The sequence below is a fragment of the Bremia lactucae genome, linkage group LG6, assembly GCF_004359215.1.
Source record: "Bremia lactucae strain SF5 linkage group LG6, whole genome shotgun sequence".
In the NCBI taxonomy this organism is placed as follows: Eukaryota; Oomycota; class Peronosporomycetes; order Peronosporales; family Peronosporaceae; genus Bremia; species Bremia lactucae.
The window spans coordinates 1,536,816-1,552,511 of NC_090615.1; the positions used below are offsets into that span (position 1 = coordinate 1,536,816).

At 43.8% G+C, this 15,696-nt stretch overlaps 2 protein-coding genes across 2 annotated transcripts; both read left to right on the plus strand.

Annotated features, from left to right (window-relative positions):
• Nucleotides 1-9,787: 9,787 nt before the first annotated feature.
• On the plus strand, nt 9,788-10,000 carry CCR75_009719 (uncharacterized protein; the record flags this gene model as incomplete). The annotated part of the gene is made up of 1 exon (XM_067967758.1): nt 9,788-10,000. One exon carries the CDS (start codon nt 9,788-9,790, stop codon nt 9,998-10,000), a length of 213 nt encoding a protein of 70 aa, XP_067818892.1.
• A 2,811-nt stretch (nt 10,001-12,811) lies between these two features.
• Nucleotides 12,812-13,072, plus strand: CCR75_009720 (uncharacterized protein; the record flags this gene model as incomplete). The annotated part of the gene is given in 2 exon segments (XM_067967759.1): nt 12,812-12,896; nt 12,909-13,072. 2 exon segments carry the CDS (start codon nt 12,812-12,814, stop codon nt 13,070-13,072), a joined length of 249 nt encoding a protein of 82 aa, XP_067818705.1.
• Between the last annotated feature and the right edge of the window lie 2,624 nt (nt 13,073-15,696).

Below are 15,696 nucleotides of genomic sequence, written 5' to 3' on the forward strand. Positions count from 1 at the left end.
TGTGACAATACACCTCGTAACATCACCCCTCCCTTAAACTACAATCACTATGACTGTCATTGGGTAGAGTGGTCACTATAAGACCACTTTATTAAAATCGATGTTGATTGGTCAGAACCATCATTTTCTCGCATGGTTAACAAGTCCATGCGGTATGCGAATAGTGTGGCGCCTTCGGCTGCGGTTCATGCAGCCGCGGGCGACGCATCATTGTCTCTTGCGGCAGACGTTCCGTCTGCCGTAGTGTCATCTTCTCCCGCAACTCTAAATGTTGCGGGTGCACGTGGTAATACACCACGTGAATGCGACCTCTCTGTGGAGATCGACTACGAATGCGAGTCGGACGAAATGGCCGACTCGGGGAGAACAGAACAGTCGTCTGATCATCGTCAGGCGGCTGACAATGAGCTGTCGAATGAGGGGGCTCAATCGAGTAGACGTGCTGGTAGCATTCGCTACAGCATTTTGGTTCCGACGAGAGGATGATTCCTTATCGCCAGCACCGTCTCCCGCGCCGTCACCCGCACATATTTCTGTGCGTGGTGATGACGATGGCGTAAGCCACCGTAATCAAAGTTCTTGTGGTACCTTTGCTTCAGTGGGTGCCACTCAGGGGATTGTAGACACTTAAATGTCTCGTCTTGCCCCTAAAATTAACAATTAAAGGTAATTAATTAGTATATTATCTAAAAGGTAGATAAAATTTGGAGAATATTATTTTACATGGTAATTTTCCATAAGCTTATCCATAGGTAAATATAGACCATTATATCTACTTTCTCCGCGGTCTAGTCAGCGCTGGACGCGCGCAAAGAGAAAGACAGATAATGCTTTTATTATATGTTTTGTATTAGTTTATAATTAAGCAAGTATTAAGTAGATAGACAAGAAGAACTTAATTATTTAAGTACAGTCTTTAATTAACTCTCTTAAAAAGCAAGCGTTAGAAAGAGAGTCTTTCTCTGCACATACTAGTGTACGTGAAGTGACGTGAGGCACCACTCGCACTGAGGCAGCGCGAAGTGGACTTGTACTAAAGCAGTACAAGTCAGTAGTGCCTCGTTACACGTCTCGCATAATCGCAGTTCACCTTGTGATGAGCATTCATCTCATTCAGAAGGTCCAAAAGAGCTTCAATGATGAGACGTCCGTCCACCCAAGCATCGGTACGCACCTACGTAAAAAATAGACATTTAAATAGAGTGCATTTTCATTGCTTCCATGCGAGATAATTTTCCGTCCATTAGTTCACATTTCAATCCACTTGCATCATCACAACACCATAGAGTTGAAGTTGGCTCGTTATCCTGCGCAATTGTTTCTTAATCAAGAGCCATAGGCTCCGTTTCCAGTATTTGTTGCTCAAAGTTCATTGACATCGACAGTCCTGGTGTACCGACTTTATGTTTTGCATGGTACATGTTCTTCCCAACGGCCAGGCAATCTTGGTCTGCCTGGCGTAGACAAGCCAGTTTTATTCTTGGTATCGCTCCTGCTCGTGACATGACATGACAGCCACTTACTGCTGCTGTTCTGCACTAACGTTCTATGAACTGGATTTGTAAATAGGGCCTCCGCAGCGCCATGACCTTGATGGGCAGCATTGACTATATTCAGTTGCCACACCGCATTTTGAGCTTCTAGTCTCACAATGGTTGCCTCTAATGGGCAACCTGCATGTATGGGAGATAATTCCGAAGGCTTTGCCTATTCCTCCCCCGTGCGTGCACTTGAGCCAAAATTTTTGATCTCCGTACCTGCTTTGTTTCTTTGTGAGCGCAAACGCACCGTGACGAACCCTTGAGTAGTCGCAAATTCCTGCGCAGCGAATTCTGCAATCTCCAAGAAAGCATACTGCGCTGAAGGTGGTTATTCGAGTGGCATAACTTGTAGGTGAGAACAGGGATATATGACTGTTACGCTTTCAAAGTGACGACAGGGGGAATTGCGTGTCTGAAAAGGTTCGTAAAATACGCTCTTGCATCTCTAGCTAATCAAAGCTTGATATGATTACTCGAAATAATCATATCAAGCTTTGATTAGCTACGAGACGCGAGGGTGTATTTATACTTTTCAATGTTCTGATTGGCTATGGGTTGGGGAGCGAGCGGGATGTGCACATAGCATTAGCCTAAAATATTATTATCTCTTAATGATGACACTTAACATGTTTATCATACCATATACGGTAATGTTTTGTGGCAGCAATGCCACGGTTTCTTTCATTAATTCATAATAGTCTTCTAATAAACCCCGCAAATCGCTGCTAGACGCGTCAATGGGCGGTTGGCAATGAGTTGTTACACATACTTAGAATAAAATGCTGAGTCAGTTAGAGGATTGCAATAATGAAATTGATATAATTTTACACTTTTTCCTACACTTGGCCTTCTGAGTATCGACTTTCAGTTTCTAAACCAGGCTTTGCAACTTAAATCCTTCCTCTGCACTTCGTGTACGTGAAAATCTCGGAGGCTCCTCACCTTCACTGTTATCAGCGCAGGTCGGCTATTGCTGAAGCAGTACTAGCGGAAGGTGCCCCGTTGCAATTGTGCTCTTCCTATTAAGACTTTTACAATGCTCATTCAAACTTCTATTATGACCGATTATGTGGTGAGGTACACAATAGTTATAGCATATCCTTTTCATTATAATCAGAAATCCATTTATATTTAAAAGTACTATAAAAAGTCAACCACGAGATGGAGATCTGATGGCGGGTCTTCGACAGGGTAATAAAAGAAAGATAGTTTACATTGAAGCACAATAACGTTAAGTTTCCATTCTAATCTAAATACCGTGATTTTCAACGGCTTGCGATATTATCACTAAGAATTAAAAGCACCTACTCCCGGACACTATTTCCCGTGTGAATTTCTAAATTAAAAGTCGCTCAAACCAGTACTAGATAGGCTCTACGAGCATGTGCAACGCTCCTAGATGTTAGTGTATGTAGGCCGTAGACCGAAGAAGATCTTTCAGCCAATATGTCTCCTTTAAGTTGTAACGGAGCTAACAAGCTCCGTCTAGAATTCACGGTTTGCTCATGACACAAAAGAAACTGAGGCTTACTGTTTACTGATCATTCGTGATGCAAAACCTTTTATTTTACAAACTGGGTCCTCTTGGCCTAAAGAGCCTACTTTTCTTGTTGTTGCACTCCCATATATGTGTACTTTGTGTCTCACTTCCTACGACGGCCACATTTCTTACAAAGTGCAGTCATGGCTACTGCAATTTATCGATTTATTGCGTCGGTAATGGAGATACTTACATTTTTCGCGTTTATTCAAATGAGACCCGATGCACTTGCAGCAGCTCGAGGGTCGATTATGATGTCTAATAAACGGCGTTTCTTGTGCAAGAATATATAGCCCAAGCGTCGACTATAATGTTCGGCGTTTCTATATCACTCGAGCGTCGATTATAATATCTCATTAATGGCATTTTTTTTCCGCAAAAATGCAGCTATTTACGATTCCTGTACCGCTTGTATCGCGCTGGCCATACGTATCCTATTTGATGTACTGCTCCTAGCCATGCGCGCTCGCTAATCCAACAGCAATCCTATTAAAAATCGGTCATCCCGTGATCTACAATTATCGTGAAAGCTTACTTTAATATTATTATGATATCCGTTCAAATTTCCATTGAAGCAATTCCTTGCATTGCAAATAAAAATGCATGCACACACGGTGTCCCGATTGTTGTCTCAACAACCCCTGTTCGCATTTGGCAAGACCTCTAAAAGACAAATATGGGGTGCACGTGGGTGTATGAAATTTATTGCGATGTTTCATTGGCACCGCCCCTTAATAGAGCTGCCACCGAGACGTTACCTGCAACAGCTGTGAAGTATCGGACCAAGCTACATAACGCAAACAGCACGCTTCCTACCATATTTCTTTCTGGTAAGCTGTGTAGCACTTACCAGCTTAATGGCAGTATTCACAATCAAGGGATCTCCTTCGGAGAGATACAAACTCGATCATACACATGATAGTCAGAGCTTGTATTAGCAAAGCCTTGCGATCGCAGCGTATATTACCTTTGGACACGCCAATTCATATATCAAAGCCCCATGCGTACTCTTTTTATAATAGGAAACACCGCGTATCTATTATTGACAAAACTTTGCTGGGACAATTAGTCGTTGCTTCGTTCTGATTTGTCATACAGGTGGCAAGCTGTTACTTGACGTAATTCCAATCACATGCAATAATTAAGGTAGACCGAAGAAACTCCGTTCTTATAGATTACATCAAGCAACCAAATACTCCCTTTTGATTTGATTGGTAGGACACAATGTACAGAATTGGCAGCTGTAGGCTTTCTAACTTTGATTAGTATATAAAATACACTGCATTCGATACATTTCTTTTTTTGACTTAGTAGGGCTTAGAGCTGTATGCGATTATCCCGGTGTGCAAGCTACGCGAATTTAAACATCTTAGGCTGATGTATGCAGGTCGGTGTCTTGCTGTCTAGAGAGACACCAACTTGCGAGTAAGTTTTCCTTACTCGCTCTACGGCAACAACAGACGCCATGCTTCCTGGCGTAAGTGTATTTCGAAGAGCCGAAAGGTATTTTTATGCCTCATGATTATGATTCGCACAATAAGCCATATCCTGGTAGACAGCTTGTTTGACTCCAAATTTGCCAATTAACATTCGAAATGGACAACCTACTGTGCGACTGGGAACGCGTATGCTCGAACAATTGTTGCAGCCCCACAAGCATTTGAGGTATTTACCGTTCGTCTCCATCATTCCGATTTCCAACCTGACGTGTACGCAGTCTGCAAGCTGGGCTGGCTGGCTCTTGCGCGTGTGACGCGTGTGATTTTATTACCACCTATGCCTACGTAGGGTGCCATAAAATGTCTCTGTGGAGGTGCGAGAACGTTCATGTTGCGCTAACATACATTGCTGAAATGTAAAATTGCTCACGAATACATATAAACAAGCAAACTAGTAAGATAGTGATAAACTTTTTGCGGTAGATTTGGGTGAAGTTTTTAGGTTGATAATTTGTTAACCGTCTATAGTCATATGACATTAAATTGATTTTACCAAAACCTGAAGGGAAACGATATTCGTCTAAAATAATATATTTGTGCGCGCATACAGGTAGAAATTTATTTCTTTACTTCATGTAACTATTTCCAAAGCGGCATAATGAATCATGTCAGACGAAAGTACAAATCAGCTTCTTTGACTGCTTGAGAAAGTTTTTGGATAAATTCTTAGTCTGCCAGCTGGACTCACCATTCCGCTTGTCGTGCCTTAGCATCTTCAGTGTTATCATCGAGGCTTTGAGCCAGAAAATGTGTGCGTGGTAGGTCTCAGTCGATCTTATTTAGATATAGTGGCAGTGGTTGTAAGAAAAGCTGACTCATTGTTACTATAAAAGACTGCATTGAGATATTTTATTTACTACAGAAGACGAATTTTCACTTAGAATTTTACAAATAACAGACAAAGGCGCTACTTGAAACAAAGGCACTATATGAGATCATACCGTCATAACTTTGCAGCGTAAAATGTGCTTCAAATTGCGATGCGTCCGCTTAATTTAATAATTTGCGAATTTTGTTTGTCAAGCAATATATTATGGACTTATTGGTTTGGTGATTTTAAAATATTGACTGGAGTTTATTGCGCATTCTTCTGCCCGTCGGAGATGCAACGAATACAGAGAGAATTACACATCATTATTATGTAAATTTTACAATTAAGGTGGAGACAGGCAATAACTAATATTCACTTAAATTCTAGTGATATCTAATGCCAGTAGCGTGTCTATTTACTTTCATCTTCAACGGTACCGATGACGAATATTGTAGTGCCCGCGTATGTGGTGCAGCGCGTGCACCTTGTGAAAGATGCGATGATGTTGAATGTTGAAGAACGTGAAGGACTGCGATTGTTCATGTCGCGCGGCAAACAACACGATGGTCCGAGTGACCATAGTGGGAACGGCCGAGCTGAAGACGGCGGTCAATGGAAAAGAGGTTATTGTGGACCTCACCGAGTTCAGTACGCTGAAAACCTTGCTGACAACATCATCAGCTATGGTTTATTGGAGGAACGTGGTGTGTTCCTCGTGCGAGAAGGCAGCCAAACTTATGTGGTGCGCCAAGAGGACAAAAGGAAGAGATTCGAGGTCTTCCGCCGCAACAATGTCCTGACTATTGACGTCATGGGTGAGAGCACAACAGATGCACGAGTACGTGTAGTCAACTTAGCCGTGCAAGAAGGTTTCGACGGAATAGATGAAGCAGTCACGGATACAACACTGCTGGAGTTGCACCGAAGACTGGGCCATCTTTCCTACGATACTATCGTACGCATGGCCGACTCGGCAGGTTCAGGTATCCGGTTGACCGACCGATCGAGGCCAAATTGTTTGACTTGCGCACAGGGCAAGCAGAGCAAGAACAACCAGTCCAAGAAGGACACAGGAAGGAATGCACCGATCGACAAGCTCGGGGGTGTTATCGGTAGCGACATCAAGGGACCAATGACTTCGAAGGACCGTCGTGGCAATCGATACCTCATTAACTTCGTCGACTACTCAACGAATTACGTGCGCGTTTTCGTCGCCAAGAACAAGATTGAGGCGACAAAGAATTTTGAGCATTTTCTACTCTATTCTGAGAAGAGATTTAACTGCCGCATTCATGTGTTGCGCACGGACGGTGGAAAGGAGTACGTTAACGTCGACCCGTTCTGCAGGTCAGCTGGAGTAAGGCGTCAAATCAGCGAGGCCGATAATCAAGCATCAAATGGAAAAGCTGCGCGAATGCACAGAACTATCCTAAACATGGCAAGATGTATGCTGTTTGCAAGTGGCCTACCCCTATTTCTTGGGGGCGACGCCGTCGAGTATGCAGCTTACGTATTAAATCGGAGCTCGGCCAGTGCCAACCCGAAGCGGATGTCACCGCTAAAGATGTTGACAGGCAAGAAATTTAATCTGGCGGACATGGTGACTTTCGGCAGCCCATGCTCAACGTCCAGGGACCCCGGAAAGAAATCGTGGAAGACGAGATCCCAGGTTGGCATGGTCATTGGCAAGAACGATGAGACTAAGGGTTTCAAGGTGTATCTGCCAAAGGAGAGGACTGTTATTACAACGCATCACATCCGCAATGTCGAGACACTTAACAGCGAGCAGAACGTCCAGCTACAGGCACAGCTTGAGCGAGAAGACCCTATGCTGCGGCGCGATGTGTCAGATCTCGACGATGCCGCAAAGCGGAAGGAGCCCGACGCAGTAATTTTGCTGCCATCGAAACAAGCGTCAGCTAAGACGAAACATGACTCTGCCGAGTCAACAAAGAACGCAGTCAAGTCAAAAAGAAAAATTTCTGAAGAAGAGAAGGAACCTGATGTGAGCAAGAAATACATGGACCTAAAAGAAGCGGAAAGCGGGGACGAGCTACTACCCGCGGAAGAGCAAACGCGAACTAGGATGCAAACCCGAAATATGGGTGACAAGCACGTACCAGTGAGTCCAGTGAGAGCGATCAGTCTCAAAGATCCAAAAATCTATCGTGAGGCGATGGAAGACCCTCGAGTCAAGCAGTAGGAAGAGGCTATGTGTACGGAGATTGAAGCGTTAGAGCACAACGATACCTGGGGGTTATTTAAAACCACGCGATTCCAAGTTGCTGCACAGTAAATGGGTATACAAGCTAAAGGTGCACGCAGACGGTTCTATCGAACGATTCAAGGCAAGGCTTGTGGCGCGCGGAGACGAACAAGTGTATGGTGTTGATTACACCTACACCTTCTCAGCTGTGATGGAGATGATATCTGGCAAGGTGATACTTGCTGTGTCAAGGATATGGGGGGTACCTGCACGACACGGCGATGTGCCGAGCGCTTATGTTAAAGCGGAAAAAGAAGATGACTTGAAAATTCCACTCCATATTCCACAGGGAATGAATATAGATTCCAAGTTGCTAAGAAAACATGGCGTGAAGGCCAGAGGCAGCTCGCACTAAGACTCAAGAAATGTCTATATGGCCGTAAACAGTCGGGCCGGCTATGGAACATGATGCTTCACGACATCTTAATGTCGCTGGATTTCAGTCAGTCTACATAAAGACTGAGACCGACGGTAAAACGCTCGTGGGGATCTACGTGGACGCTGTTCTGGTGACTGGAATGGACGTAAAGAAGGTCGACAACTTCTTCAACGACATGCAAGTCATTGAGCTGTAGGATCTCGGCGTGGTAACCAAGTTTCTTGGAATCGCGTTCAATTACAGCTCCAAGACCGGATGGGCACTAGATCAAGAAAGCACAATTGACGAGATGCTCGACAAATCTGGACTTAAAGATTTGGCAGCAATCAGAGTTTCAATAGGTGGAGAAGACGATACGAAGAAATAACCCTGCTACCGTCTGGTGGCAGTGGCTTGCCACAGAGACCGACTGTACAGACGTTTCAGTCGCTGGTGGGCAGTCTGCTGTGGATCGCCCGATGCACACGCCGAGACATTGCGTTTGCTGTACACCGAGTGACGCGGCGTTCGCACGCGCCAAATGAAGGCGATTGGCGTTTGGCAAAGAAGATAGCCAAGTATCTGAAGGGCACAAAGGGACTCAAGTTCATAATGCACGAAGAAAAGGACGCAATCAAGGACGACGGCGTGCTGGTCGAAGCTTACAGTGACGCCGACTACGCCGCAGATAAAACTGACCGGAAGTCAGTCAGCGGTGGTGTGCTGATGGTGGCCGGAATGGTGGTGGGATGGCTATGCAAGAAGCAGAAGTGTGTCGCCTTATCAACGATGGAAGCCGAGTTTGTGGCGGCTTCACAGACCGCTGCTGAAATGATGGGTATCATTGAACTGCTAAAGGAGATTGGCGTATCGGATCAGCCTGGTTCAACATTACATGTTAACAGTCAAGCAGCCATCGCTCAAATCAAGGGTGAGGACACGTCTGGTCGAGCAAAGCACATTGAGGTGCGATTTAAGTTCGTAAAAGATTTGGAAACAAAAGGATGCTAAAGGTGCAGTACTGCGAATCCAAGAGTATGCACGCGGACATACTGACCAAGACCCTCCCAGCGCCGCGACTTAGTCAGCTTCGCGGACTTGTGATGCTTTCACGGTATGTATGGCCACTCGGGAAGGAGTGTTAAAGTAGAACGACTCGTGATGTTGAAGGAGCGCGACCCATGATGTGAAAGGGCGCGACTAGTGATAAAGGTACGCGACTATCGTAACGGACGAGTAATGACATGAAACCTAGGCAGAAGAAACTGAAAGTAACGGACACAGAGATTTCTAGGATCAAAGGCTCAAATACATTTAGTTCTCAATTTACCATCCAAGTCTCAAGCAGCAAACAACAACAAGACATGAGCGAGCTCGACAAAATCATGTACTTCCTGCGGGGGCTTGATAATCGTGCCGACGAAGAGATTCAATATCGACGTTGTACCACGCTGACAGAGGCAATCACTGTTACTCGAGACTTCAATCATTCACACCCTATTTAAAGCGGATAGTTACCGAGATGACCTCGCTACAGGCCGTACGATACTCTTGATCTCTCGACCATTATCGTCCAGATCCTATGGACATCAGCAATGTTCAAATGCCATCACGGGACGAATACCGTCACCGCAACTTATGCTTCAAGTGCGGAAGTCCAAATCATCGTTCGGCTCAGTGTACTGTGCGTCACACACACGGAGTGCAAAGACATCAGCAAACCGCTCGGAATGGTCAATCTTCTAACACCAACCGACATCAACACATTAACCATGTTGAGAGTAATGCGCATGAAGATTGTTCAGATTTCGACTCCGGCACCTAAGTGTATGATCGTATCATATTCAATGAAGCAGCGGTACGCGTTGACACAGGATTGGAAGCTAACGCAAGACATTACGTCGAAACAATCAATCCGACAGTCACAGCGCCTTCACAAAGCAAGTTATTCGTATGAGAAGGTTATGTTGGTAGCAAAGACGTGAATTTTTTATCGATTCCGGATCTTCGACAAACTTGATCAAGCCACGCTTAGCGTCGACTGTGTTACGCACCTAACACGTACAAGCTAGTCGGTTCGGTGGGACGTGGACTTTTAACCAGGTAACGAGACAAGTTGAAGCAACCATACTCCTGGATCATATGGTGTTCTCCAAAATAAAGTTCACTAAATGGAAACTACCGGAAAGTCATGATATATTCGGGCAACCATGGTTTATGCAGTTTAATCCTCAAATAAACTGGCGCAGTCAGCTAATCGTCATAGGTGCAAGCACGCAGTTAATTGAGGTGGATGACCACACTTCTCTTACAAATCAAAACCAGAAAGCTTACGCTAACATCCTCAAAGTTAAAGTCACTCATCTCGAGCACCAGAAAACTCCGAATGAGTTACAGTCGATCTCTAACGAATTCCGAGATGTATTTTCAGACCAATTCCCTTACAAGATGTCACCGTCACGCGAAGTGAATTTGAGCTTAGATGCAGTCTCCAGCTCCCGACCTTCTTTTCGCCTGTCAAAGTTGGACAAGACGCATTACAGGAGTTTGTGGATAAAAACTTACACAAGGGCTGGATTGAGGTATTGAAATCTACATGAGTTGAAAACATTTTTGGCATCCCAAATAAGATGTAGTAACAGGAACGTTTCGAAAACGTGCGGAATGGCTGCGAAGCGAAAGTTCAAAAGATTATGTTCGCTGGTTGATTGACTATCGTCACGTGAATGTCATGTCGATAGCTAAAATTCCCTTACCGTCGATAGAGGAATTTTTTTATTGCATGGTGGAATGCAAGCACTTCTCATTACTGAATCTTGCACAGGGCTATTATCAGATGGTAGTCGTGCCAACGAGTCGACCATACACGTCATTACGATCTTAAAAAGAAACCTACCAATGGAGTGTCGCTCATATGGGTTCGGCAGGAATGCCTCGAGTATGGTCACGCCTGATGCGATCGCCGCTTTATATATGTAGGCTTATCTGTGATTTTTTCTTTGTTGTCGTCTATCTCGACGATATTGGTATCGTATCTCGTAAAATGAAGGACCACGCTGAACACTTTAGGGTGGTTTGTGGCGTACTGCGCAGCGAAACTTTACGCTAGACGATCAAAATGTTCATTTCGTCGCAAAGAGGTTGCATTATTAAGGACACATGATCTTCAAGGACGGGCTCAAAGTTGATCGGAGAAAAACTGACGCATCTCAATCTTCCAGGCACCGACTTGTCGGAAAGATTTTTAAAATTTCTCGGACTCGATGGGATTATTGTCGTTTTATCTACAATTTAAACGGATCGCGCGTCCACTTAAACCGCTAGTTAAGCTAGATGATTTATGGATTGGGGGGACGATCAGTTACGAGCTTTTGAAGCACTGAAACAAGCACTTTCGGCAGACGCCAACACTCAAGCTGCCCGATTTTAGGAAGTCATTTATCGTGATCACGGATGCATCCGGATACTGCATGGGAAGCTTTCTGTCCCTACGAAGCAACAACAATGGCCACGCCATTGCCTTTTTCTCCAAGCACCTTGGCCGCATGAACTGAAATGGCCGTCGCGATTAAAATGGCGATGGAGAAATGGCGACCAAATCTACACGGCCGACGTTTTAAAGTGTAAGCAGACAACTCGGCGTGTAAATGGATGCTGCATCACCCAAAGGTATCTCCAAAGATGGCACGAATTATTATAGTTTTCGCAATTCGACTTTATGCACAAGGTCGGTCAAATGTAGTAGCTGATGCTCTGTCTCGTCCTCCCGTAACGGAAGCATCTCATTTATAGAGAGAAAGATATTAAAGTTCAGTAAATTTGCATTTCAGACGTATTAGAACTAAAGTAAAGAAATATTACACGAGTTTCACAATAGCAGCTCATCCAGGAGTTCATAGAACTTATATGTAACTGAAGCAGTGGTACTATTGGCCTAGAATATTGGAGACCGTGCAAAAATACGTCGCGACATGTGAAACATGTGCACGTTGGAAGTAAAGCAAATAGCGAAAAAAGGTCTCATGATGCCTATTCCTACTCCGAATGAATGCTGGCAAGTCGTTTCCATGGCCTTAATCACTGAATTACCAGTATCTGACGGATTTGATGAGATCTTCGTCGTTCGCCTACACATACGACTGTCGACTCCAAAGATGTTGCAACGCTGTTCTTTGAAGCCGTCGTCAGACACCACGGACTACCAAATGTGATTTTAAGCGAAGAGATACGAGGTTTACAGCTAGCTGTTGGTAATCGCAGATGAGCATCATGAACGTCAAGATAAGTATGACGACCACCCATTCAGCTCAAGCGGATGGACAAACTGAACGACAATATTTGGTGCTTGAAGATGCTTTACGATGCATCTGTCAAACAGTGGCGCCGATTGGGCAAAGCTCCTGGCAACAATTGAGTACGCTCACGCCACGTCAGTAAACGCATCCACTAAGTTGACCTTTTGAGGTCGATGCTGGACGCAAATTTTCTAATTTGATTGCACACGAGTATTAAGAGCTTCAAGCTGGTACGGAGCAACTACGAATTTCCGAATTAGCTTGTGAAACTTGCAAAAGATCGTGAGGAGTTGATAAAACACGCAAAATCTTACAAGAAGCACAACTTCAACTGAAAACGTTTTACGATAAGAAGAGCTAGTGAATTTACGAATGCTCATACGAACTTGGACAAAGCCAATCTGACAGCCAAGAAGATTGGACTTTTTGATCAAATTATCAGCGAAAACGAAGCCAAGCTGAAGCTACCACGCACCATGAAAAAATAACACCCATAATTTGATGTCGATAAATTTCAGTCGGTGTGGTGCCTGTGGAAAAGTTAGCGACTTTACCGGAAGACCGATACCGAAAGCATCACCGATAGGTTTACAATAAGATAAGGGTGACGAGCTTCATATCGTAGAAAAAGCACTACAGTGTCGCCAGCGGAATCGTCAAGTCAAATGTCTCGTCAATGGAACAATCTCCCCATATTCGATAGTACCGGGGAGCGCGAACGCTCCATTCGCAAAAACCTGCATGGAAGCAACTAGTCCATAACTTACGTCACTACTAACGCGAAGCCAAGTCTGCGGGGATGTCATGATGTGGCACACAGCTCGCACGCAGGATCTAAAGCGGGAGGCGACTTAATGGCCCGCAGTCAGTATATTTGGCAAGCAGGCGCCTGGTGGCGCGCTAGCGACATCTCATCCAGTCGCTAGGTAGCACAGGCGGGGTATCTGGGCAATCGCCCAGTATACTATTTTAAGTATACTTGATATCTGTATAGAAAATCATAAGAGCAATTAGAAAAAGATGAAATACACGAAAAGGATAGAGATAGCGGTTAGCTCTAGGACATGCGTGTAACCGACCTCAGTGGCCGAGTTGTTAAGCCTTGGAACTGGGACCGGGAGGTACGTGGATCGATACCCGCGGAGGGCGGTACGATGATACATCGCCGGAGATAGGCTAATAAGCAGACGAGCAACCATCCAATGGATGGCCGCCCTGCCAACCCGCACCGAAGGTGTGTGATAGTTGGGTGGGAGGAGGTCCTGTAGCCGAAGTTCCCCATAGTGTAATGAGGGGTGCGGGGCTCCAATAAGAGAACTTCGTCAAAACTGAATCTCTAGGACATGCGTGTTAGCACTCTTAAATACACCCAGTGTCCCGCAAGTCCTTATAACGCGTATAACTGTCACACATACAAACAACGCTTAAAAAATCTTAAGTTTAATACTTTCAGCACAATGAAAACGAAATTACTGTGATAGAAAAACTCTACTTTCATAAAAAGTGTGCAATTGGCTGATGCAATCTCCACTTTTCTTCTCCACAATTATTGAGCTCGTAACTTAGCTCTTGCACAAGATACGACTCGATGGCTCAAAACCTGGTCTCTAGTTGATCAATATACAATTTTTTCTTCGCCCTGGTGAAGCTCTAAGCATTCTGAATCGATATCCTTCAAGATATTATTAGGTTTCTCATGCGTCTGCGCTATAAATGATAGCTTGCATCTGAATTGTTGGAAATTCGTAAAAAATGCAAACAAGATTTCGTTTTATCTTTGCGCTGTACCCTTACTTCATCATTTGTGCCGAATCCTCCAAATAAAAATGACAGTTTTGCGAGCATTAAACAGAAGACGACGAGACTTAATTCTTGATACGCAGATCCTCAACGGTAAATAAAATCTCAGCTTTCCCTTTGGCGATGCTAAAACATTTTCGTGCTTTTTAGCTTCGCTTCAAAGATAGCTCGTCGATGTGACAAAATAAGAAATTAAGGAAACGAAATAAAGGTAATTGCACGAAACAGCGACAAGATGCATATTATATTAGTACTTTGACACCTTTCGCACAACAAATTCTCAGAAGGTTGAGCAATGGTACGGAATATGCATACTTTTTGAGAAAATACATCTGCTAATTTCTCTCTGGTGCACCTCCCCAGATAATACCATTATCCTATAAACATCATGAATATCGGAGGTGATTACAGTAATCCGTTGTTTTAAGTTATGGTAACTTCCTGCTACCCTAGATGTGACATTGTGGCCAAAATAAACATTGCGTCTTGTCTATGCCACAACAAAATTTTGTGGTGTAGCCGAGAGAACTCAACATAAAGGGGAAGAATGCAGCGCACAGCCGTCATCAATGAGAATTCACGATTAAGTATAACAGTAATACGCTGCAAGGGACGAACAATTCTAAAAGCTTTATCGACCGGGCTGGACACAAAATAATGTACTGACGTGAAGAGCGACACACATACATGCCTGAATTCCTCTAAAGCCCATTCATAAACGGCAAGTGAAGTTGTCTGATTTGTGAGAAAACCCCTACAATGTGCAATAACGGCATTTTATGTCTATTTTTTTTTTTTTTTGAATTTTTTTGAACAAAAATATCAGAATAAATATTGAACAGTATGCTGTGTAAATTCAAAACAAAAAAGCTTGACTTGAAATTGAAAGTGGCACAATGCACACTAACTTGTTGGTCTTCTTTAATGTAGAACCATTGCGAGAGTTGAATTAAATGTGAAAAAAAAAAATCTTTTACCAGATTTGGGTACAATAAACAAGCGAGGCAAACGTCTTGTAACGGGGTGTATCGTTACATGAAATTAAAAATTAAAGGTTGTTAATTATAGAATATTACCATGTAAAGTAATATTTGGAGAATATTACTTTACATGGTAATATTCTATATGCTTATCCATTGGTAGATATAGACCACTATATCTACTTTCTCCGAGGTCCAGTCAGCGCTGGACGCGCGCAAAGAGAAAGACAGATAAGACTTTTATTATATGTTTTGTATTAGTTTATAATTAAGAAAGTATTAAGTAGATAGACAAGAAGAACTTAATTATATAAATACAGTTTTTTAATTAACTCTCTTTAAAGCAAGCGTTAAAAAGAGAGTCTTTCTCTGCACATACTAGTGTACGTGAAGTGATGTGAGGCACCACTCGCACTGAGGCAGCGCGAAGTGGACTTGTACTGAGGCAGCGCGAAGTGGACTTGTACTGAAGCAGAACAAGTCAGTAATGCCCCGTTACACCTGGTAGCACTTTGTAGTCCGTCCAAGGACCACATTTCCTTCATCTAACATGGACATGTTAGATGATAGTGGGAATACGCATCACGATTCCCGTGAAAGCTACTC